Source organism: Scyliorhinus canicula, unplaced genomic scaffold (assembly GCF_902713615.1).
Source record: "Scyliorhinus canicula unplaced genomic scaffold, sScyCan1.1, whole genome shotgun sequence".
NCBI classification, from domain to species: domain Eukaryota; kingdom Metazoa; phylum Chordata; class Chondrichthyes; order Carcharhiniformes; family Scyliorhinidae; genus Scyliorhinus; species Scyliorhinus canicula.
This window is the reverse complement of record NW_024055744.1, coordinates 743,654-767,429: the sequence shown is the minus strand read 5'-3', so window position 1 is coordinate 767,429 and position 23,776 is coordinate 743,654. Positions and strand designations below refer to the sequence as shown.

The 23,776-nt window shown below is 46.0% G+C and overlaps 2 protein-coding genes across 2 annotated transcripts; one reads left to right on the top strand and one right to left on the bottom strand.

Moving 5' to 3' along the window:
- Positions 1-538: 538 nt before the first annotated feature.
- LOC119960886 (zinc finger protein 229-like) lies at positions 539-7,060 on the bottom strand. The gene is made up of 2 exons (XM_038788473.1): positions 6,993-7,060; positions 539-2,214 (listed from the first exon to the last, which is right to left on the bottom strand). Exon 2 carries the CDS (start codon positions 1,877-1,879, stop codon positions 956-958), a length of 924 nt encoding a protein of 307 aa, XP_038644401.1. The 5' UTR covers positions 1,880-2,214; positions 6,993-7,060; the 3' UTR covers positions 539-955.
- Positions 7,061-10,556: 3,496 nt separating this feature from the next.
- On the top strand, positions 10,557-22,886 carry LOC119960835 (zinc finger protein 774-like). Its single transcript, XM_038788421.1, has 2 exons — positions 10,557-11,394; positions 22,882-22,886. The coding sequence occupies exons 1-2, from the start codon at positions 10,683-10,685 to the stop codon at positions 22,884-22,886; spliced, it is 717 nt and encodes a 238-aa protein (XP_038644349.1). The 5' UTR covers positions 10,557-10,682.
- The last annotated feature ends 890 nt before the right edge of the window (positions 22,887-23,776 follow it).

Below are 23,776 nucleotides of genomic sequence, written 5' to 3'. Positions count from 1 at the left end.
GGAGATTCACTAGGTTAATCCCAGAGTTGAAGGGGTTAGATTACGAGGAGAGGTTGAGTAGACTGGGACTGTACTCATTGGAATTTAGAAGGATGAGGGGGGATCTTATAGAAACATTTAAAATTATGAAGGGAATAGATAGGATAGATGTGGGCAGGTTGTTTCCACTGGCGGGTGAAAGCAGAACTAGGGGACATAACCTCAAAATAAGGGGAAGTAGATTTAGGACTGAGTTTAGGAGGAACTTCTTCACCCAAAGGGTTGTGAATCTATGGAATTCTTTGCCCAGTGAAGCAGTTGAGGCTCCTTGATTGAATGTTTTTAAGATAAAGATAGGTAGTTTTTTGAAGAATAAAGGGATTAAGGGTTATGGTGTTCGGGCCGGAAAGTGGAACTGAGTCCACAAAAGATCCGCCATGATGTCATTGAATGGCGGCGCAGGCTCGAGGGGCCAGATGGCCTACTCCTGCTCCTAGTTTTTATGTTCTTATGTAAAAGAAGTAAACTTAAAAAAAAACTCAACACAAATACAGACGGTAATGTGATTACGTGACGACATCACTTAATAAAGGAGTTAGTGAGAGTGGAAAAGGAGACCCGGGAAACCAAAAATTAACTCCTGAAAATCAAAGAGCATCTCTCGAGAAAATCTCAAAAAGAGCCATTTAAAAAATATATTTTAAGCCCTGCAGTTGGATATTTCAGTCACTCAATTGTAGATTATGCACCAAAGATTGATTAGAATTGAAGCAAAAGTTCATAAATTAATTCTAAACAGGTTTCTGCTGAGAGTTCTTGAATTAAGAGGAAAGATCACAGATGGTGCTTTTAGAAATAGACACTGTAGCCCCCACAATAAATGGCAGATTAATGTCCAGCAGTTATAGGGGTTAACATCAGCAGGCACAAAATATTGTCAAACAACCGCAACAACAGCAGAATCCAACGCCTGCGGTCATTTATGAACTTGCTGATGTCTCTGGAGGCATCGTGACTGAGTGAATCCCTTCCCACACACACAGCAATTGAATGGTCTCTCAGTGTGAGTGCGTTGGTGTGCCAGCAAGTTGAAAGACTTTGCGAATCCTTTCCCACACACTGAGCAGGTAAACGGTTTCTCCCCAGTGTGAACCCGCTGGTGAGCAGTGAGGTTGGACGACCGATTGAATCCCTTCCCACACACGGAGCATGTGAATGGTCTCTCCGCAGTGTGAGTGCGTCGGTGAGCAGTGAGGTTGGATGACTGCCTGAAACTCTTTCCACAGGACGTGCAGCTGAATGGTTTCTCTTCAGTGTGAATTCGATGCTGTCTCAGAAGGGTGGGTAAAACTGTGAATCCTTTCCCACACACAAAGCAAGTAAACGGTCTTTCCCCAGTATGGAGCCGCTGGTGTGCAATGAGGGAGGATGCCTGTCTGAAACTCTTTCCACAGGAAGTGCAGCTGAATGGTTTCTCCTGAATGTGAACTCGCTGGTGTGACAGTAAGTGGGATGATCCAGTGAATCCCTTCCCACACACAGAGCAGGTGAACGGCCTCTCACCTCTATGAACACGCTGGTGCGACAGCAGGTGAAAAGACTGAGTGAATCCCTTCCCACACTCGGAGCAGACGAACGGCCTCTCCCCAGTGTGAGTGCGTTGATGTACAGTGAGTGCTGAAGAATGCCTGAACCTCTTTCCACAGGAGGTGCAGATGAATAGCTTTTCCTCAGTGTGAATCCGCTGGTGAGACCAAAGGCCAGATGACTGAATGAATCCCTCGCCACACACAGAGCAGGTGAACAGCCTCTCCCCAGTGTGAATGCGTCGATGGTTTTCCAGCAGGGAAGGATAACTGAATCCCTTCCCACAGTCCTCACATTTCCATGGTTTCTCCATGGTGCCAGTGTCCTTGTGTCTCTCCAAGTTGGATGATCAGTTGAAGTCTTCTCCACATACAGGACATGTGTACAGTTTCTCCTCGCTGTGAATGGTGTGATATTTCTTCAGGCTGTGTAACTGGTCAGTTCGCTGGAACGCTCTCGCTCGGGTGTGTTTGTCTCGATATCTTTCCAGTCTCACTGATGTTTAAAAGTGTTTCTCACAGACAGAAGAGACAAACGTTTCTCCTTCAACATTCAAAGTCTGAGGATTTTCAGGTCCTGATGAATTGAGTGACTGTCAGATGATGTTTGGTTTCAGTCTCACATCTGTAAATCCTCCTTTCTAATATCCTGTAAAAGGAATTTACAAACATCATCACTGTCAGTGAATTTTTTTTTAATTTTTTTTTTTTTTTTTAAATTTTTTTTAAATTTAGAGTACCCAATTACTTTTTTCCAATTAAGGGGCAATTTAGCGTATTCAATCCACCTACCTTGCACATCTTTGGGTTGTGGGGGCGAAACCCACGCAGACACGGGGAGAATGTGCAAACTCCACACGGACAGTGACCCAGAGCCGGGATCGAACCTGGGACCTCAGCGCCGTGAGGCAACAGGGCGAACCCACTGCGCCACCCGTGCTGCCCATCACTGTCAGTGAATGATATAAATTCTGAACAGGCAATTCTAGTTTCTCTGGAACATTTTTTCCTCTCTTGTTCCCCCAAAGCTGTAAATCCCCGTCCCACACACTCTCCCTCCTCCCTGGGCTGAAATCCAAACCCATCTCACCATCTGCACCATTTCTTTCCTCCACTCACAGTTTTCTCCCTCCCTCTCCTCTCCCTGGGTCCAGTTCTCCAGCTCCTGTCTGCAGACTGACAATAAAACCAATTATTTTCTTTGTCAATTATTCTTCTTGTCTACTGTGTACGCACCATGTACGTTCTCTTGGACACAGAAATATACTTTTGACTGTACTTAGTGACATGTGACAATCAATCGATCAATCCATCAGCCGTGTGTACCATCTATAAGATGCATTGCAGTAACTCACCAAGATTCCTTAGACATCACCTTCCAAACCCACAACCACTACCATCTGGAAGGACATGAGCAACAGACACCGGGAACCCCATCACCTGGAGGTTCACCAAGTCATTCAGTGCCTTGATATTGAAATATATCACCGCTCCTTCACTGTCGCTGGAGCAATATCCTGGAACTACCTCCCTGACAGCACAGTGGGTGTACCTACACCTCATTGACAGCAGCAGTTCAAGAAGGCAACTCACCATCACCGTCTGATGGGCAACTAGGAATGAGTAATAAATGCTGGCCTAGCCAGCGACGCCCACATCCCATAAAAATGTAATAAAAAATATATATCCGCTGCTCCTGTCCTTCTAGATGGTAGTGGCTGCATGCCTGAGTGTGTGTGTGTGTGTGTCAGTCAGTCTGACCCTGTCCCTCTAGATGGTAGCGGCTACATGCCTGAGTGTGTGTGTCTGTGTGGGTGTGTCAGTCAGTCTGCTCCTGTCCCTCTAGATGGTAGCGGCTACATGCCTGAGTGTGTATGTCTGTGTGGGTGTGTCAGTCAGTCTGCGCCTGTCCCTCTAGATGGTAGTGGCTGCATGCCTGAGTGTGTGTGTCTGTGTGGGTGTGTCAGTCAGTCTGCTCCTGTCCTTCTAGATGGTAGTGGCTACATGCCTGAGTGTGTGTCTGTGTGGGTGTGTCAGTCAGTGTGTGTGGGGGTGTCTGGTGTGTTCTTGATGTCAGGATATCTGCTGATTCTGTTCTTCTAGATGGTCGTGGTCGTTGGTTTGGAAGGTGCTGTCTCAGGAGTCTTAGTGAGTTCCCGCAGTGCATCTTGTAGATTGTACATCCACTGCTACTACTGAGCGTCAGTGGTGGAGGGAGTGAATGTTTGTGGAAGGGGTGCCAACCAAGTATGCTGCCTTGTCCTGGATGGTGTTGAGCTTCTTGAGTGTTGTTGGAGCTGCACTCATCCAGGTAAGTGGTGAGCATTCCAACACACTCCTGACTTATACCTTGTCGATGGTGGGCAGGCTTTGGGGAGTCAGGAGGTGAGTTACTCGCCACTGAATTCCTATCTTCTGACCTGCTCTTGTAGCCACACTATTTATATGGCTAGTCCAGTTCAGTTTCAGGTCAATGGTCACCCACCCCCAGGATGTTGATAGTGGGAGATTCAGTGATGGTAATGCCATTGCATGTCAAGGCATGATGGTTAGATTGTCTCTGATTGGAGATGGCACTTGTGTGGCACACATTTACTCGGCACTAGTCAGCCCAAGCCTGTATATTTTGTCTGACATCCCAAAACATTTCATGGGAGATGCTATCATTTAACACTGGAAGGATTTTATAGAGCAAATGTGACCAAAAACCTGGTCAAAGAAGTAGGAATTAAGGAGTATCCAAAGGAGGAAAATGAGGTGGAGGTATTTAGGGAAGGAATTCCAGAGTTTACTGACTCTCCTCACAGTGGAAACGTTTTCTTCCGATCTACCCGCAGAAACCTCTCATCATTTTGATCACCAGCAATAACTTTCCCTCTAACCTTCTCTGCTGTGAGGAAGGAAATCCCAACGTCTCCAGTCTGTCTACAAAACTGAAACCCCTCAACCTTGGTACCGTTCTGGTGATTCTCCCCTGCTCCCTCTCTGAGACATTGGCCTCCTTTCTAAATCGTGCTGCCCACAAGTGGTCCTGAGACCCAGCTGAAGTCCCATCAGTGGTTCAATAAACGTTTACAATAACGTCTCTGTACTCCTGCCCATTTCAATGACAACAAGGATCCGTTGCACATTTTTGACACCTCATCCACTTGTCCTGCCACCTTCTAACATATGTGTCCATAAACTCCAGGCCACTCTGTTCCTGCTCTGTTTAAAATTCTACTGTTCAGTTTATACTGTCTCTCCTCATTATTCTTTCCAGAATCCATCATTGGCTGTGAACCAAATCGGATATTCTGAGGGTGTGAAAGGTTCTGCATGAGCACAACAGAATCACAGACTGTTACAGCACAGAAGGAAGCCATTCGGCCCCTCGTGTCTGCACTGTCTCTCTGAATGAGCCTTTCACCAAGTGCCGTTCTCCTGCCTTCTCCCTGTAGCACTGTACATTATTTAAAAAGTTATAAATTTGCTCCAAAGATTAAATTGGGATTGATCTTCAAAGTTAACGTTTTTACTGCGGAACCATCTTCAGCTGGGAGTCTGAATGAAGAGGAAAGATCCCAGACAGCGGGTCTCCCAGGTTCACTGCAGCCTGACAGCTCAATCAGCTCCACTCTCATCTCAGGAGAGCTCAGCAGCTCTACACACTGTCCACAGGGGAGATCTCCTGGTCCAGTGGGACCAACATTCATACCTGACAGCACCAATAAAACTGGATCAATCGGTCGCTTGTCTCCTTGCTGTTTGGATCTTGTTGTGCACACACTAGTTGTTGTGAAACAACAGAGAGCTTTTTGAAAGGAACTAACTTGTCTTCACATATTTAAAAAGACAACACATACTCACACTGTGTTTAATACAAAACAGATAATACTGGAGAATCTCAGCTCTCTCAACTATGGAAATTCAGCATGTCCACGTTGACTCTCACTGGTTTTTACAGATGCAGCATAGAAAACATCCTTCTGGCTGCATCACAGCCTGCTGTGACAACTGCTCAGCACACCACCAGAAACTACAGAGAGCCATGACCACAACCCAGTCCATCATGCAAACAAGCCTCCAATCCATTGACTCTGTCTACATCCGCCGCTGCCCGGGGAAAGTGGGCAGCATCATCAAAGATTACTCCCTTTGGGCAAGAGATACAAAGGTCTGAGATCACGTATTAACAGATCCAAAAACAGCTTCTTGAACGCTGTTATCACACTCCTAAATGACCCTCTTATGGACTGATCTGATCTCTCCACGAACTTCTCGACTGAGTAGTGCTGCACTCCGTATGCTTCACCCGATGTTTGTGTCTATGTATTTACATTGTGTATCTGTTGTATATCCTCTGTTTTTCAACTAAGGAATGATCTGTCTGGATTGTACGCAGAACAAGGGGTTGGATTCTCCGATCCCTGACACCGAAATCGCGTTCGGCGACAGGGAGGAGAATCTCTTTTGACGCCGAACTCGGGGTCGGCACCGGTTTTCTGATGCTCTGCCCCTGAAAATCGGTGTATTCTCGGAGTATGCCGCATGGCCTGAGGCCATTGCCTGAGGACCGCCCCGCGGTGCTCCGTCTCCGACTGGCCGAGTTCCCAACAACGTCGGATTCTCATGGTTCCAGCCGCTCGGGAACCTTGCATCCTATTCAGTCAGGGGAGGGCCGATCCGCTGGCAGGGGGGGCTTCAATTGGGATTGGGAGCATTGGGGGGGGGGGGGGGGGGGGGGGTCTGCAGCATGCGAGCAGCCAAAGTGGATACTACTTTTGCGGTCCGGGTCCGCGGGCACAGTCTGCCTTGAAGCACGGCGAGGCTGCTGCTGGCCTCACCCTGCGCATGCGTGGCCACAGATCTTGCAATCCTCCAGGCCGTATCAAAAACTAGAGATGGGACCTATACGCTGCCAGCCCCCAGCCCCCCTCCCCCGGAGCAGGGAATCGGAGGCTGTTTTGTGCCAATTTTCCTGACGTAAAACGCCAACACTTGCACGCTGGTGTGGGAACTTGGTCCAGCCCAATACTTATCATTGTACCTCAATGAAAATTAATTTATGTTCCCCTTCGTTCTGGTTTATAATTGAGGGCCTGCACATTTGGGTTTCTGTATAATTTTCATCCCATCCATCCAATCTTCACATCATAGCAAACAAAAATCACTATTCACTAATTGGGATGATGAATGGCGTGTTTATTACCCGGCATTCCCCGCGGTGGTGAATCTCCCCTATCGACACCGCAGGACAGCAGTGCGCAGGCGCATTACCTGGGAGTAGTTAGAGCATTCGCAGTGTGTGGTGGCGCCTGGGAAAGAGACGCTTCTTTGTCTCCTGGGCAGCGTTACCCGTGGAAATCCGAACGAAGCGATAGAGCCAGCTCTGGAGGGAGAGAATTTTTAAACACCGCGTGAAGGTCCTAAACCAGGAATACGTACCTGTAGGTCCTGCATTTCCAGCTTCGGGTCTTTTTCCCGATAACAGGCCCAGTTTAACGGCCGCATCTTGATTCAGATGGCGCAATGCGCATGCGCGGTGACGTAATTAATGGGCGGAGCTTCATAGTCTATTCCAGGCCAGGTCCTAGTGCCCAAGGCAACTAAAACCTAGGCTGCAGTGTCCCTCAGCTTGATTCATTTATTTGTTAAGTTAAAAAGATGATCTCTTTCCTAATGTTCCCAACTAAAGGGCTGGTTTCCGCAGGAGATGGCTGACGTTTCAGGGACAGTAAATTAATATTGGGCAGAGGTATATCTAATGTAGCGGCATGGTCGCACAGTGGTTAGCACTGTTACTTCACATCGCCAGGGACCTGGGTTTGATTCCCACATGGGTAACTCTGTGTGGAGTCTGCACGTTCTCCCCGTGTCTGCGTGGTTTCCTCCCGGTGCTCCGGTTTCCACCCACAAGTCCCGAAACATGTGCTGTTAGGTAATCTGGACATTCAGAATTCTCCCTGTGTACCCAAACAGGTGCCGGAATGTGGCGACTAGTGGCTTTTCACAGTAACTTCATTGCAGTGTTAATGTGAGCCTACTTGTGACAATAAAAAAGAATATGAAATGAAAAAATTAAATGAAAATGGCTTATTGTCACGAGTAGGCTTCAATGAAGTTACTGTGAAAAGTCTCTAGTTGCCACATTCCGGCGCCTGTCTGGGGAGGCTGGTACGGGAACCTCACCACAGAGTCACTCATGGAAACACTGAAGGTTAGTCTTTGGATTTCTCTGCCACGGGGAGCAGCGAAGTCTGGGGGTCATTGATTATATTCAAACACAGGTTCGACAGATATTTGATGGAAAATGGAGTTCAGGGTTATGGGGTTCAGGCAGGAAAATAGAGAGAAAGCTGAGATGAGGAGGGACTTCTTCATTCAAGGATGTGGTGAAGCTTTGGAATTCTCTATCCCAGAAGAATGTGGAGCCTGAGTCATCAAGTATGTTCAAGACAAATATTGATAGGTTTCTAGATATTGAAGATATTGAGGGATATGGGGATCGTGTGGGAAAATGGTGCTGAGGTAGATCGGCCAAGGATCTCATTGAATGGTTGAGCAGATTCGGTGGGCCGAATGGCCTACTCTTGCGCCTATTATAATCTCTGTGTCCTGGTTAGGAAGCAGTGAGTTGAGCTTGGATCTGTCAATCAACATGAATCAGCACCTTCAGGAGAATTGGGAGGGTGAATATTAGATACAGCAGAGTGAGAATGGAGGGAGATTCTGCACGATGGAGATTTACGAGAGAGGAAATAATGTTCCATAGGAACTAGAATTGTCTGTTCTGAATTTTTATCCTGTACTAACAATAATGACTTTTGTTAATTGTTTTTAAAGGATATTCGAAGAGGAGGAATTATAGACAGAATCTCAAACATCACGTCTCGATGTGACAAACTCACTTGATTCCTTCTGATTTGAATATCATCGGGCTCTGAATATCATCGGCGAGAAGGAGATTTTAAACGTGAGTGTAACTGGAAATGCACCGAGACCCACACAACACACACCCGAGTGAGAGTGTTCCAGTGAATTGATTATGGAAAGAGCTTCAACCAGATATACACCCTGAAAAAACATCACAACATTCACAGTGAGAGACAGTGAACATGTTCTTTGTGAAGACAAGTGAGAGACACGAGGAAACCCAAAACATGGAGAAACCATGGAAATGTGGGAAGGGATTCAGAGTCCCATCTAAGCTGAAGATTCATCAACGCATTCACACTGGGGAGAGGCCGTTCACATGCTCTAAGTGTGGGAAAGGATTCACTCAGTTATCTAATCTTCAGGATCAGCCGCTCTTGTTGGGTCTTCCAGCCCTGCCCCCTTTTCCTATTGGTCCAAACCCGCCGTCAATCAGTCCCCGGGCATTGTGAGCTGGAGCAAACTCTTCACCATCATTGTCAGCTCTCTGGTTTGCAGCTGCAGAGCTTCTCCCTCCCTCCCGGGAACAGGCCCAGGTTAACGGGCACCATCCTGCTTCACACACTGGAGGGTGGTTCACATCACAGGATGGGGTGGGGGGATAATAAATAAGAGCTGACACTTTGCACTCAAATCAATGAGAAATCTGGCAAGGAAGGAAACCCTGGCAGGTGGGCGGGGAGGATTCACAAACACCCGCTGGAGGCCCCAAACCCCTAATAAGACCCATTGATTTTATTGTCAGACTGCAGACAGGAGCTGGAGAACTGGACCCAGGCAGAGGAGAGGGAGGGAGAAAACTGGGAGTGGAGGAAAGAAATGGTGCAGATGGTGAGATGGGTTTGGATTTCAGCCCAGGGAGAGGAAGAGTGTGTGGGACGGGGATTTACAGCTTTGGGGGAACAAGAGAGGAAAAAATGTTCCAGAGAAACTAGAATTGCCTGTTCAGAATTTCTATCCTGGATTGACAGTGATGGCTTTTGTAAACTCCTTTTACAGGGGATTAGAATTGGAGAATTTGCACATAACAAACTGTCTCTGCGATTTCTATCCTGCATTGACAGTGATGACTTTTGTAACATGAGAGATTACAGCTCTCAGGAAAGATTAAATGGAGAGGGGCGATGTGAGAGAGTGAACATCAACAACCAACAAGTCATAAATACAAGATAGTTATGAAGACAAAATTATTTATTTATGATTCAGAATGTGCAACTCATTACCGTGCAAAGCAGTTGAGGAAAGTGCTGAGATGTTTTCAAAAGGAACGCGACAAGCACATGAGAGAAAATGGAATCGAAAATCAGCTGAAAGGTTGAAATGAGATAGGTGTGACAGTCGGACATGTGTGCCGAGTATTGACAGCAGCAGAATCTGTGATAGAATGGCCTGTTTGTGTCTTATACATACACAGTATTTCAATGTAATCTTTTTTCATTTTCAATGTAATCTCCGGGGCTGGTTTAGCATACTGGGCTAAATCACTGGCTTTTAAAGCAGGCCAAGGCTGGCCAGCAGCACGGTTCAATTCCCGTACCAGCCTCTCCGAACATGCGCTGGAATGTGGCGGTTAGGGGCTTTTCACAGTAACTTCATTGAAGCCTACATGTGACAATAAGAGATTTTCATTGCATTTTTTATTTCATTTTTACAGAATATTTGCAGATGCAAACATCATGTCGAGATCTGACAGAGTCACTTGATTCATCAGGACCGGCCTTTCAACGTGGAAGGAGAAATGTTTGTCTGTTTTGTCTTTAGGAAAAAATTTCAAAAATCACTGTGATTGGAAAAGCACCGAGACACAGACATCGAAGTAATTTTCCAGTCAGCTGGAACTGAGCTTTTTTTAAAAAAAATAATTTTTATTCAAATTTTCACAAAATATCAATAACAGAAAATACTAAGAACAGAAAGAACAAACCCCCCCCCCCCCATACAAAAAAGAAGCAATAAATTAACGGGAACTGAGCTTTAACCAATCACAAAGCATGAAATTAAATTGCAGCATTTACATCAGGGAGACACCGTACTCAGGCTTCAACTGATGATCCAAGTTGGAGAGACATAAGGACATTCGCAACAAAGGAGTGAAGAAGCAGCAATAGGACATTCAGCCCCGTGAGCCTGTTCCACCATTTAATAACATCACGGCTGATCTGATAGTGACCTCAAATCTGCATCCCACCTGCACCTGATAACATGTCGATAACTACCAAGAAACCGTGGATATGTGGGCACTGTGGGATGGGATTCAATTACCCATCTGAATTGGAAACTCATCGACGTATTCACATTGGGGAAAGGCCATTCACTTGCTCCGTGTGTGGGAAGGGATTCACTCGGTCATCAGACCTCCTGAGACACCAACTTGTTCATACTGATCAGAGACCGTTTAAATGTGCTGACTGTGAGAAGAGCTTTAAACGCAGAAAGGATTTACTGATACATCAACGCACTCACACTGGGGAGAGGCCATTCACCTGTTCCGTGTGTGGGAAGGGATTCACTCAGTCATCAGACCTCCTGACACACCAACTTGTTCATACTGACCAGAGACCGTTTAAATGTGCTGACTGTGGAAAGAGCTTTAAAAGCAGAAAGGATTTACTGTTACATCAACGCACTCACACTGGGGAGAAGCCATTCACCTGTTTGGAATGTGGGAAGGGATTTAATGATATGTCAAACCTCCGGGCTCACCGTCAGGTTCACTCTGACCAGAGACCATTTAAATGTGCTGACTGTGGAAAGAGCTTTAAACGCAGAAAGGATTTACTGACACATCAACGCATTCACACTGGGGAGAGGCCATTCACCTGCTCCGTGTGTGGGAAGGGATTCACTCAGTCATCAGACCTCTTGAGACACCAACTTGTTCATACTGATCAGAGACGTTTGAAATGTGCTGACAGTGAGAAGAGTTTTAAAAGCAGCAAGGATTTACTGACACATCAATGCATTCACACTGGAGAGAAGCCATTCACCTGCTCCGTGTGTGGGAAGGGATTCACTCGGTCATCATCCCTCCTGGAACACCAACTTATTCATACTGATCAGAGACCGTTTAAATGTGCTGACTGTGAGAAGAGTTATAAAAGTAAAAATAATTTACTGAGACATCAACACACTCACACCGGGGAGAGGCCATTCACCTGCTCCGTGTGTGGGAAGGGATTCACTCAGTCATCAATCCTCCTGAGACACCAACTTGTTCATTCTGATCAGAGACCTTTTAAATGTGCTGACTGTGAGAAGAGCTTTAAACGTGAAAAGAATTTACTGGTACACCAACGTACTCACACTGGGGAGAGGCCATTCACCTGCTCCGTGTGTGAAAAGAGATTCACGTGTTCATCCAAACTTCTGCAACACCAGCGAGTTCACACTGGGCAGAGGCCATACTCTTGCCCCGTGTGTGACAAGAAATTTACTCAGTCATCCCACCCGACCAAACACCGACTTGGTCACACTGATCAGAAACCTTTTAAATGTTCTGACTGTGAAAAAAGATTTAAAAGTAAACCAAATCTGCTGAAACACCGGCGAGTTCACACTGAAACAGAATCATAGAATTTACAGTGCAGAAGGAGGGCATTCGGCCCATCAATTGCGGCCCTTGGAAAGAGCACCTTACTTAAGCCCATACCTCCAACCTAACCCATAACCCCACCTAACCTTTTTGGACACAAAGGGCAATTTAGCATGGCCAATCCACCTGATCTACACATTTTTGGACTTGTGGGAAGAAACTGGAGCACCCGGAGGAAACCCATGCAGACATGGGGCGAACGTGCAGACTCCGCACAGACAGTGAGCCAAGCCGGGAATTCTGGGACCCTGGAACTTTGAAGCACCAGTGCTAACCAATATGCTACCATGTGGTACTGGGGAGAGGCTGTTCAACTGCTCCGTATGTGCTTCAAGTTCACAGACAACAGCAGGGTTTGGATTCAGCTGTTGTTGCTGCTGTTAGTCACATCCGGGACTGAATGATGCCTGGACGTCTGTTTCCAGTGGGGCTCCACAGTTTTCCGGTATATATCAATGATTTAGACTGAAATGTATGCACCAGGATTATACAGAAGTTGCTGATGTGTTTTAGACAATGAGGGAGAAAGCCATGGACTGGGTCAGGTGGACAGAAAAGTGGTAAATGGAAATTTAGATAATGATAATAAGGTCACTTCAGGATAATGGACAAAACTGATTGGTGGGGAATCTACAAATAATAATTTTAAAAAAAAAGTTGAGTACCCAATTATTATTATTTATTTTTCCAAGTAAGGGGCAATTCAGCCTGGCCAATCCACCTAACCTGCACATTTTTGGGTTGTGGGGGTGAAACCCATGCAGACACGTGGAGAATGTGCAAACTCCACACGGACAGTGACCCAGGACCGGGATTCAAACCCGGGTCCTCTGCGCTGTATTCCCACTGCTAACCACTGCTCCACGTGCTGCCCTAGCTACAAATAATTCTAATAACTTTATTGAACAGTTCTCAAATGGAAAGGCACTTGACCACATTAAAACTAAGGATCTGCAATAGACGTTTGATTGAGCAAGTCATATTGGGGACATTACAAACAGATCGCATTCATTGAAAAGTGATTAGAAAAAGAAGCAATGCTGAGCAAGGCTAGGAGAGTGGGCAAAGAAGTGGCAGATGGAATACAATATGGAAAAGTGTGAGGTTATGCACTTTGGAAGGAGAAATCGAGGCATAGACTATTTTCTAAATGGGAAAATGCAGAAGCAGAAAGGGACTTGGGAGTCCTTGTTCAAGATTCTCTTCAGGTTAACGTGCAGGTGCACTGCAGCCTCACGGCGCCGAGGTCCCAGGTTCGATCCCAGCTCCGGGTGACTGTCTGTGTGGAGTTTGCACATTCTCCCCGTGTTTGGGTGGGTTTCGCCCCCACAACCCAAAGATGTGCAGGGTACGTGGATTGGCCAGGCTAAATTGCCCCTTAATTCGAAAAATGAATTGGGTTCTCTAAAAGAAAATGTTTTAATGTAAAAACAAAAGGTTAATGTGCAGGTTCGGTCGGCAGTTAGGAAGGCAAATGCAATGTATCCATGGCTAGAATACATGTGCTTCTGAGGCTACATAAGGCCCTTATCAGACCCCATTTGGAGTATTATGAGCAGTTTTAGGCTCCGTATCTAAGGAAGGATGTGTTGGCCTTGGAAAGGGTCCAGAGGAAGTTTACAAGAATGATCCCTGGAATGAAGAGCTTGTCATGTGAGGAACGGTTGAGGACTCTGGGTCTGTACTCGTTGGAGTTTAGAAGGATATGGGTGGATCTTATTAAGACTTGCAGGATACTGCGAGGCCTGGGTAGAGTGGACATGGAGAAGATGTTTCCACTTGTAGGGAAAACTAGAAGCAGAGGACACAATCTCAGACTAAATGGGCGATCCTTTAAAACAGAGTAAGAAGTCTTGCAACACCAAGTTAAAGTCCAACAGGTTTGTTTCGCCTCACTACCTTTAGCAGCACAGTTCCTTCCTCAGGTGATGAGGAGGAGTTTCTTCAGCCAGAGGGTGGTGAATCTGTGGAACTCTTTGCCACAGAATGTCATGGAGGCCAAATCACTGAGTGTCTTTAAGGTAGAGATAGATAGGTTCTTGATTAAGAAGGGGATCAGGGGTTATGGGGAGAAGGCAGGTGAATGGAGATGAGAAAATATCAGCCATGATTGAATGGCGGAGCAAATTCGATGGGCCGAGTGGCCTAATTCTGCCCCTATATCTTATGATGTGAAGAAAAACATTCTGTGCTGCATGTGGGATCATGAATGCACTGCTCGAAAATGTGGTAGAGGCAGATTCAATTGATACCTTGAAAACAGAATTGGACAACTATCTGTTGCTATCAGATCAGCCATGACCTTATTAAATGGTGGAGCAGACTGGGCTGAATAGCCAACTCCAGCTCCTTGGCCATCTGTTCGTATCTTTTCAGAAGAAAAATTTCTGCAGAGTTCAGGGCCAATGACAGGGGATTGTGACTGTTGCAGAAAGTTGGCACAGATACAATTTGTTCAGTGCCTTTGTTTTGTGCTGTCACCTTTCTATGCCACTGTGTTACATAGAGCATAGAACAGTACAGCACAGAACAGGCCCTTCGGCCCTCGATGTGCCGAGCATTGTCCGAAACCAAGATCAAGATATCCCACTCCCTGTCATTCTGGTGTGATCCATGTGCCTCTCCAATAACCGCTTGAAAGTTCCTAAAGTGTCTGACTCCACTATCTCAGCAGGCAGTCCATTCCGCACTCTGACCACTCTCTGAGTAAAGAACCTACCTCGGATATCCCTCCTATATTTCGAGGGCAGCACGGTAGCATAGTTGTTAGCACAATTGCTTCACAGCTCCAGGGTCCCAGGTTCGATTCCCGGCTGGGTCACTGTCTATGTGGAGTCTGCACGTTCTCCCCGTGTGTGCGTGGGTTTCCTCCCACAGCCCAAAGATGTGCAGGTTAGGTGGATTGGCTATGCTAAATTGCCCTTAGTCTAAAATTGCCTTTAGTGTTGGGTGGGGTTACTGGGTTATGGGGATAGGGTGAGGGTGTGGGCTTGGGTAGGGTGCTGTTTCCAAGAGCCGGTGCAGACTCGATGAGCTGAATGGCCGCCTTCTGCGCTGTAAATTCTATATCTATATCTCCCACCCTGTATCTTATAGTTATGCCACCCTGTAACAGCTACATCCACCCGAAGAAATAGTCTCTGAACGTCCACTCTATCTATCCCCCTCACCAACTTATAAACCTCTATTAAGTCGCCTCTCATCTGCCTCCGTTCCAAAGAGAAAAGCCCTAGCTCGCTCAACCTTTCCTCAGAAGACCTATCCTGCAAACCAGGCAGCATCCTGGTAAATCTCCTTTGCACCCTTTCCAATGCTTCAACATCCTTCCTATAATGAGGTGACCAGAACATAGAACATAGAACATTACAGCGCACTACGGGCCCTTCGGCCCTCGATGTTGCTCCGACCTGTGAAACCATCTGAAGCCTATCTGACTTGCACTATTCCATTTTCGTCCATATGTCTATCCAGTGACCACTTAAATGCCCTTAAAGTTGGCGAGTCTACTACTGTTGCAGGCAGGGCGTTCCACACCCCTACTACTCTCCGAGTAAAGAAACTTCCTCTGACATCTGTCCTATATCTACTACCCCTCAATACTCCAAATGGGTTTCAACAGGATCATGTATAGTTGCAGCATAGTTGCGGCTCTTAAACTCAAGCCCCCCGTTAATAAATGCTAACACACTATAAGCTTTCTTCACGGCTCTATCCATTTGAGTGGCAACCTTCAGAGATCTGTGGACATGAACCCCAAAATCTCTCTGTTCCTCCACATTCCTCAGAACCCAGCCATTGATCCTGTAATCTGCATTCAAATTTCTCCGACCAAAATGAATCACCTCGCACGTATCAGTGTTATGAGGGAAATGCAGTGCACCAATGTAAGAGAAGCAAATTGCTCCCTTGATATGGATTGGATTTGTTTATTGTCACGTGCACCGAGGTACAGTGAAAATTATTATTCTGCGAGCAGCTCAAACAGATCATTTTGTACATGAAAAGAAATTAAACTAAAAAGAAAATACATAATAGGGCAACACAAGGTACACAATGTTGATATATAGACAAAGGCATTGAGTGAAGCATACTACTACATTGAGTGTAGTATTAATCAGGTCAGTCCATAAGAGGGTTGTTCAGGAGTCTGGTAATAGTGGGGAAGAAGCTGTTTTGAATCTGATCGTCCGTGTTCTCAGACTTTTGTATCTCCTGCCCGATGGAAGAAGTTGGAAGAGTGAGTAAGCTGGGTGGGAGGGGTCTTTAATTATGATGCCCGCTTTCCCCAGGCAGCGGGAGGTGTAGATAGAGTCAATGGATGTGAGGCAGGTTTGTGGGATGGACTAGGCTGCGTTCACTACTCTCTGAAGTTTCTTGTGGTCTTGGGCCGAGCAGTTGCCATACCAGGCTGTGATGCAGCCAGATAGGATGCTTTCGATGGTGTATCTGTAAAAGCTGGTAAGAGTAAGTGTGGACATGCCAAATTTCCTTGTTTCCTGAAGAAGTATTGGCACTGTTGTGCTTTCTTGGTTGTAGCGTTGATGTGCGTGGCCAGGACAGATATTTGATGATGGAAACCCTGTGCCCCAGTGCAGGAGAGGCTGGTTGTTGGGCAGTGTGAGCTGAACATACATGGCTGGCTAAAGACGAAGGCAGATGTCAAGAGCCTTGGAGCGAAAACAGGTCTGGAGGGAGTGGGTCAAAAAACCTAGGGAGTTGCATTTTGCATGAATCATGAGTGTGACCCAGTCACAATTATGAACAGTAAACAAACCTATCACTGGTTTGATGAGATGATTTACCGTGTCCCAGGTGTTGTAAATACTGTACATACTGTAGATCAGCCTGCTTGCTGCCCATGTCTAAGTCATATCATCAGAATAATGTGCTTCTGTATTAAATAAAGTATCCAACCTCTCATTGTGCTTCATGCCCAGCATCTTGACTAACTGTGGATCTTCTGTTTTGCTAACTGGGAAATAGAATCTTCCTGTTTACTAATTGCTCTATGGTGGCTGTGTTACCCAGAATCCCCCACGCTGCAGAAAGTTCCCTATCAGTGAGTGTATGAGGCCAGTGCACAGGTGCAGTGTGGGTGTGTGCTCTGAGCATGCTCAGTGTCAGTCATGGTGAGACAGTGAGGAGGAGTTGGGTTGAACACAACAGTGAGCTGTACCCCTGTGAGACGGGCATCTCCCAGTCTCTGTTTGACTCTCCTGCAGCTTCCTGTCATGGTTGAGTTGGACAAGGAACCCTCATCATTTGAGCTGGAAAAGGCCATTGATTGCTGAGCAAGCAGAAAGGTGCCCAGCAAGGATGGAATTCCAGCTGAACTGCTCACACACAGAAAGTCCCATCGACTGTCACACCTTCCTGCCCTCCCCTTTTGGGCTGTGAGACTGGTCCATGGAACATGTGTGATGCAATAAAAACAGCAGTGACAGAGGAGACAGCATCAACTACAGGGACATCTCACTCCTTAGAGTCAGGGGAAGACCTTCACTTGGGTGATGTTTAAAAGATTCATCTACATGCAGACTGAGTTTATCCAGAAGCACAGTGCGGTTTCTGTGCTGACAGATCTACAGTGAACATGATCTTCTCCACACACCAGCTACAAGGGAAGAAAACAATTGGGATTTGATCTAAAGTGTTTGTGTTGAGAAAGTGAAATGTTCTAATTACTGAGTGAAAGTAAACCTTTCCGTGTGAATCACAATTTACTGGTACAATTGGAAAAGGCACCAAAATGTTTCAATCTCTGAAGATAAACTTCAGCCTTGAAGTTATGTTTCAGAGCTCACAAGATGTGGGAAGCTTTGTGAATGTTTTCTCTTCCCTTTTGTAAACAAGCAGAGAAGTTAACCCTTTCCCCTGACAGCACGGCAATGATTTGAAATAAAGACTTTGACTTTTAAAGATTTGGCTTCATCCCATTTGTTGGGGTCATATTTCCGGCTGTGCGAATCATCGCGGGTGGGATGGAAATTTGCCGGAACATTTTTATTAATAATACTAATCTTTATTGTCACAAGTAGTCTTACATTAACACTGCAATGAAGTTACAGTGAAAAGCCCCCAGTCAGCACATTCCAGAGCCTGTTCAGGTACACAGAGGGAGAATTCAGAATTGTCATGTGAGAGTACCTTTAAAAAATGATGTTTATCAAATAGCTGCAGTGAAGACAGACAGCCCAGCTCCACCCACACTAACAAATCACTAACACTGTGTATTTATATAGCGCCTTTCATGTAATGAACCATTCTGAGTGCTCCATAGGTGGGTTAAAAAGCAATATTTGACACTGATGTCAGAAGATAAGAGTGATGTGGAGATGCCGGCGTTGGACTGGGGTGAGCACAGTAAGAAGTCTTACAACACCAGGTTAAAGTCCAACAGGTTTGTTTCAAACACGAGCTTTCGGAGCACGGCTCCTTCTTCAGGTGAATGCAGACTGAGTTTATCCAGAAGCACAGTGCGGTTTCTGTGCTGACAGATCTACAGTGAACATGATCTTCTCCACACACCAGCTACAAGGGAAGAAAACAATTGGGATTTGATCTAAAGTGTTCACCTGAAGAAGGAGCCGTGCTCCGAAAGCTCGTGTTTGAAACAAACCTGTTGGACTTTAACCTGGTGTTGTAAGACTTCTTACAGAAGATAAGAGAGCAGGGCAGATGGTCAGAGGTAGGATTTAACGAGTATCTTTAAAAAGAATAGGAAGATAGAGAAGTCAAGAGGTTTGGGGAGGAAATTCCAGAGTTTGTGACCTCAGCTCGAGGCATGGATACCAAACATGGAGTGAATAAAACTAGGAATGGTCAGGAAGCTGGAATGAGAGGAGTGCAGAGACCTTGGAGGTTGTGAGGCTGGAGCTGATTACAGACAATCGGAGATTGGAAGACATTCACTCCCTCATCCCACCTATTGACACCAATGAGTCCACACTGGGAAGAGACCGTTCAGCTGCTCTAGGTATGCGAAGGGATTAGCTCACTCAGCCAACCCGCTGAGACACCAGCGAGTTCACGTTCACGAGAGACCTTTTAAATACCCAGACTGCGGGAAACATTGTGGAGGTTCTGGGGAACTGATGTCCCAACAACTTGTTCACACTGATTCATTACATCATCCTACCTGCTAACACACCGGTGCATTCACACTGGGGAGAGGCCATTCACCTGCTCTGTGTGTAGGAAGGGAGTCACTCAGTCATCCCACCTGCAGACACACCAACGAGTTCACACTGGAGAGAGACCGTTCATCTGCTCCAAATGTGGGAAAGGATTCACTCAGTCGTCCAACTTGCTGACACACCAACGCATTCATTCGGGGGATAAAACATTCATCTGCTCTGAGTGTGGGAAAGGATTCATTTGTACAGCCTACTTACTGAAACACCAGCGGGTTCACACTGGGGAGCACATTCACCTGCTCCAAATGTGGGAAGCGCTTCTCTCATTCACACAAGCAGCACATTCACACTAGAGAAGGCGTTTATCTGCTCCAAGTGAGAGAAGGGATTTGCTCATTCGTCCAACCTGCTGAGATACCAGTGGGTTCACAGTGAGGACAGACCTTTTAAATGTCCAGACTGTGGGAAGTTCTATAAATGTTCTGAGGAACTGATGTGCCATCAACGTGTTCACACAGACGAGAGACCATTCAGGTGCTGAGTCACCGGTGAGTTCATAATAGGGACGGCCGTGTGTGTGTAGGGATTCAGTCAGTTACACAGTCTCCTGTTGGACAGTCTTTCACTTGCCCTGTGTGTGGAAATGTTTCAACTGACCTGATGAATCACCAACTTGTTCAAACTGGGGAAAGGCTGGGCAGTGACCTGACTTAAGATTGATTCATTAATTCATCCAATCTGTGGACACACCAGCGAGTTCACACTGGGCTGAGACTGTTAACCTGCTCCGTGTGTGGGGAGGCCAACAGCGTGGGTTCAATTCATGTCCCAGCTGAGATTATTCATAAAGGTACCGCCCAATCCAGGACCAGTAAACCATTCCGAGGAATCTCACCTCCAGTCCCGGAGATCAGCATCTCCCTGATTCGGGATCAGTAAACCATTCCGAGGAAATTCACCTCCAGCCCCAAACAGCAGCATCCCCCTGATCCGGGATCAGTAAACCATTCCGAGGAAATTCACTTCCAGTCCCAGAGATCAGCATCCCCCCTGATCCGGGATCAGTAAACCATTCCGAGGAATCTCACCTCCAGCCACAGAGATCAGCATCTCCCTGATGTGGGTCCAGTAAACTGTTCCCACCTGATCCAGGGTCATACGTCTTTTCTGTCTATTCAGCTGATGGTTTATATCTAAACTGTTGCTTCTTAATCAACTGCTTTAAAATCATCTATGATTTTGAACCCCTTTTTGGATAATCTGTTACCCTGGACACTTGTCCATGAGAGTAACGAAAGGTCTGAGAACTGAAATAATCCAGAGTAATGATGAGGTGGGCATTTTTATCACCACTTTTCTTAGAAACCTCCCCCTAAACCAAAAAGGGGCAAAAGGATTCTTTAAATGGTGTACAAGGATTTTCACTCCTTGGCTCCTTAATGCAGACTGAAGTCGGTGTGATTCAGGGTCAAACTAATATTTCAAGTTATTCCTGGTGTAACCTATATCTACAAAGATATTGTATACTTACTACCCAGAAGCTTCGATCCTGGGTCCTGCTTTGCTGAGGTAGAGTAAAGTAGACTTTGACTATTTTGTAATAGCCACTATTTCAGGTTAGAGTACATTTTTAACTTACTTTATTTTGTTTCAAAAGATAAAATCACTGTTTTTACAACAAGTAAAAGATCATGCTTCTGGTGTTCCGTTTGAGTTGATCAGACCTTCGTGACCCCCTTGATAATCTCCCTTTTTATCTGTGGGCGTTCTCAGTAGTTTCGATTCTCTGATCGGCTCCTCAGTACTGCAGTCCCCATGCACTGAAGTAGCTGTAAAAGCTCATGCTGGCAACTAGCGATTCAGGGTATCTATTACCCGTCTAGCAGCCTTACTGTTTACATGGCCTTCTACTGAAGTAATATCTTCTGCTTATTGACGTATATATTTTGTCCATTTGTTAACATATGTTTAATTCTGCTAAAGCCCCAAGGAGGCCCGGCCAACCACGCCCACATGTTCTGGTCTTGCCCCAGACTTGTGGAGTACTGGACAGCCTTCTTTGAGGCAATGTCCAAAGTGGTGGTGGGGCCGTAGAATATGATCGGCTGGCAGTCAGCAGCACCACCCAAAGCTACAGACTGGCTGTCCGACCTCTCGGAATCTCTCCAAATGGAGAAAATCAAATTCGCCATCCGAGGGTCAGACGACGGCTTCCACAGAACGTGGGAGCCATTCACCCAACTGTTCCGGGACCTGTTTGTGGCCAACGAACAAGCGTAAGAATAGCCAGGTAGCCAAGAATCAGGGGAAAGTCGCCAAAGCATGAGAGGGAGAGATATACCGGGGGGGGGGGGGGGGGGGAGGAGGAGGGAGGGGCTATGGACACAGCTAAACCTAAGTGGAAGGAAAGGCGAATCACAGGAGTTGGGGGGGGGGGGGGGGGGGAGAGTGAAGAGACAGGGAATAAGAGAGGAGAACCAGGGAGGTTGGGGGGGGGGGGCAGGGAAATGAGAGCCAGAAGGAAGGCATGGGATACAATAACGAACATGGCATCTCCAGGAGCAGGGAACAAGGAGAATAAAGATGAAAGACGGGAGGAACGGCAGAAGCGGAGGTGAGCGCGAGACGGCAGCGAGATCCGTCTGGGTGAAGCAAGCGACAACACCAACACCAAACCCATTCGAGTATTGTCCACTGTAATTGTTTCTCTGGCACCCGAATGTATATTTACCTCCCTAGTCTCCACACCTCCCCCTCCCTCCCACCCACCAACAGTCGCCCACTTATGTGTTGTAAATAATTTTGCCAGTTGTACAGAGTTGCTGCTGTTGAGCTGGTGGACAATACCCGACCAGTTATTCTATTTTATTTTTTATTGTTTTTTTAAAAATTATTTACTATTTTCTTTTCTTTGGTATGTTTGGGTGTGCCCTTCTCTTCTATACATATATATATGTGTGTGTGTTTCTTATCCTGTGTACATAACGGTAAATATACTTTGTTCAAAAACCCAATAAAAAAAACATTTATAAAAAATAAAAAAGGGAAAAATAAAAATTCTGCTGAAGCGTAAGTACAACTCTTTTTAATGTGTTAGCATGACCTTAGCTTGTCAGAACACTGGCAGGGAAGCTTCCTGCTAATTATTTTGTTGTATTTCAGCCTTTTAATCCCTTATCATTTTTAAGCATTGCATTTTCTCATATTCCTTTCAAATGTTTCAAATGATATTCTTCCCATTTTACAAAGTGTTGGCTGCTTTTTGGGAAGAAGCAGTTAGCTGCGGCGAATTGTACCGTAGCAAAGGCAACTGTCATCTCCACATTTCCACTTTTAACTGGAGTCATTAAGTTTCTATCATTCACAAATTTCATTATTTCAAGTAATTCAAACTTGATTCTGGCAACTCCAATCAATTGCTGGCTAAAATAATTATCAAACGGAGAACTTGTTTCCATTATGTAACTTAAAACTTACCGTTGCGAGAATTTCTCTAACTTGAAAGAAAGGTATTGGGTTACTGCAGGAGTTGTTTGGAGGTGTTATCTCAAAGCCTGTGTGATAATAACTGTCTGCAGTCTGAAACGTTTTGCTGCTGTTAATCCTCTGAGGGACTTCTGCTTTAACTTCCCTGTATCATTTTTAAGCATTGCATTTTCTCATATTCCTTCAGGTTGATCATAAGACCTTCATGTTTCAAATGACATTCTTCCCATTTTATTTTGCAGATGTTAGTTGTTTTCATAGAATTTACAGTGCAGAAGGAGGCCATTCGGCCCATCAAGTCTGCACCGGCTCCTGGAAAGAGCACCCTATCCAAGGTTAACACCTCCACCCTATCCCCATAACCCAGCAACACCACCCAACACTAAGGGCAATTTTAGACACTAAGGGCAATTTATCATGGCCAAACCACCTAACCTGCACATCCTTGGACTGTGGGAAGACACCGGAACACCCGGAGGAAACCCACGCACACACGGGATGTGCAGACTCCACACAGACAGTGACCCAAGCCGGAATCGAACCTGGGACCCTGGAGCTGTGAAGCGATTGTGCTATCCACAATGCTACCGTGCTTTGTGGCTCAGTGGTTACGTTCTTATCTCTGAGTCAGGAGGTTGTGGGTTCAAATCCACCTTCAGAAACATGGGCATCAAATCCAGGTTGATATTCTGATGCAGTCCTGAGAGAGCACTGCACTGTCAGAGGTCCCGTCTTCCAGATCTGACCTTCAACTCTGGCCCCATCTGCCCTCAGTTGGGTGTAAAAGTTCCCATGATGTTATTCCAAAGAGCAGGGGAGATCTCCCTCGTTTACTGCTTAATATTCATCCCTCAACAAACATCACTGAACAGATTCTCTGGTCACAGTCACATTTCTGTTTGTGGGATCTTGATGGATTGGCTGTGCTAAATTGCCCCTTAGTGTCCAAAAAAAGTTAGGTGGATTTACTGAGTCACGGGGATTGGGTGGATAGGGTAGATAAGTGGGCTTGAGTAGGGTGCTCTTTGTAAGGGCCGTGCAGGCTCGATGGGCCGAATGGCCTTCTGCACTGTAAATTCTAT

Bases quoted from the DNA above. Each gene is read 5' to 3' on its own strand.
- LOC119960886 (XM_038788473.1), bottom strand. From the start codon at position 1,879: ATGGAGAAACCATGGAAATGTGAGGACTGTGGGAAGGGATTCAGTTAT.
- LOC119960835 (XM_038788421.1), top strand. From the start codon at position 10,683: ATGTCGATAACTACCAAGAAACCGTGGATATGTGGGCACTGTGGGATG.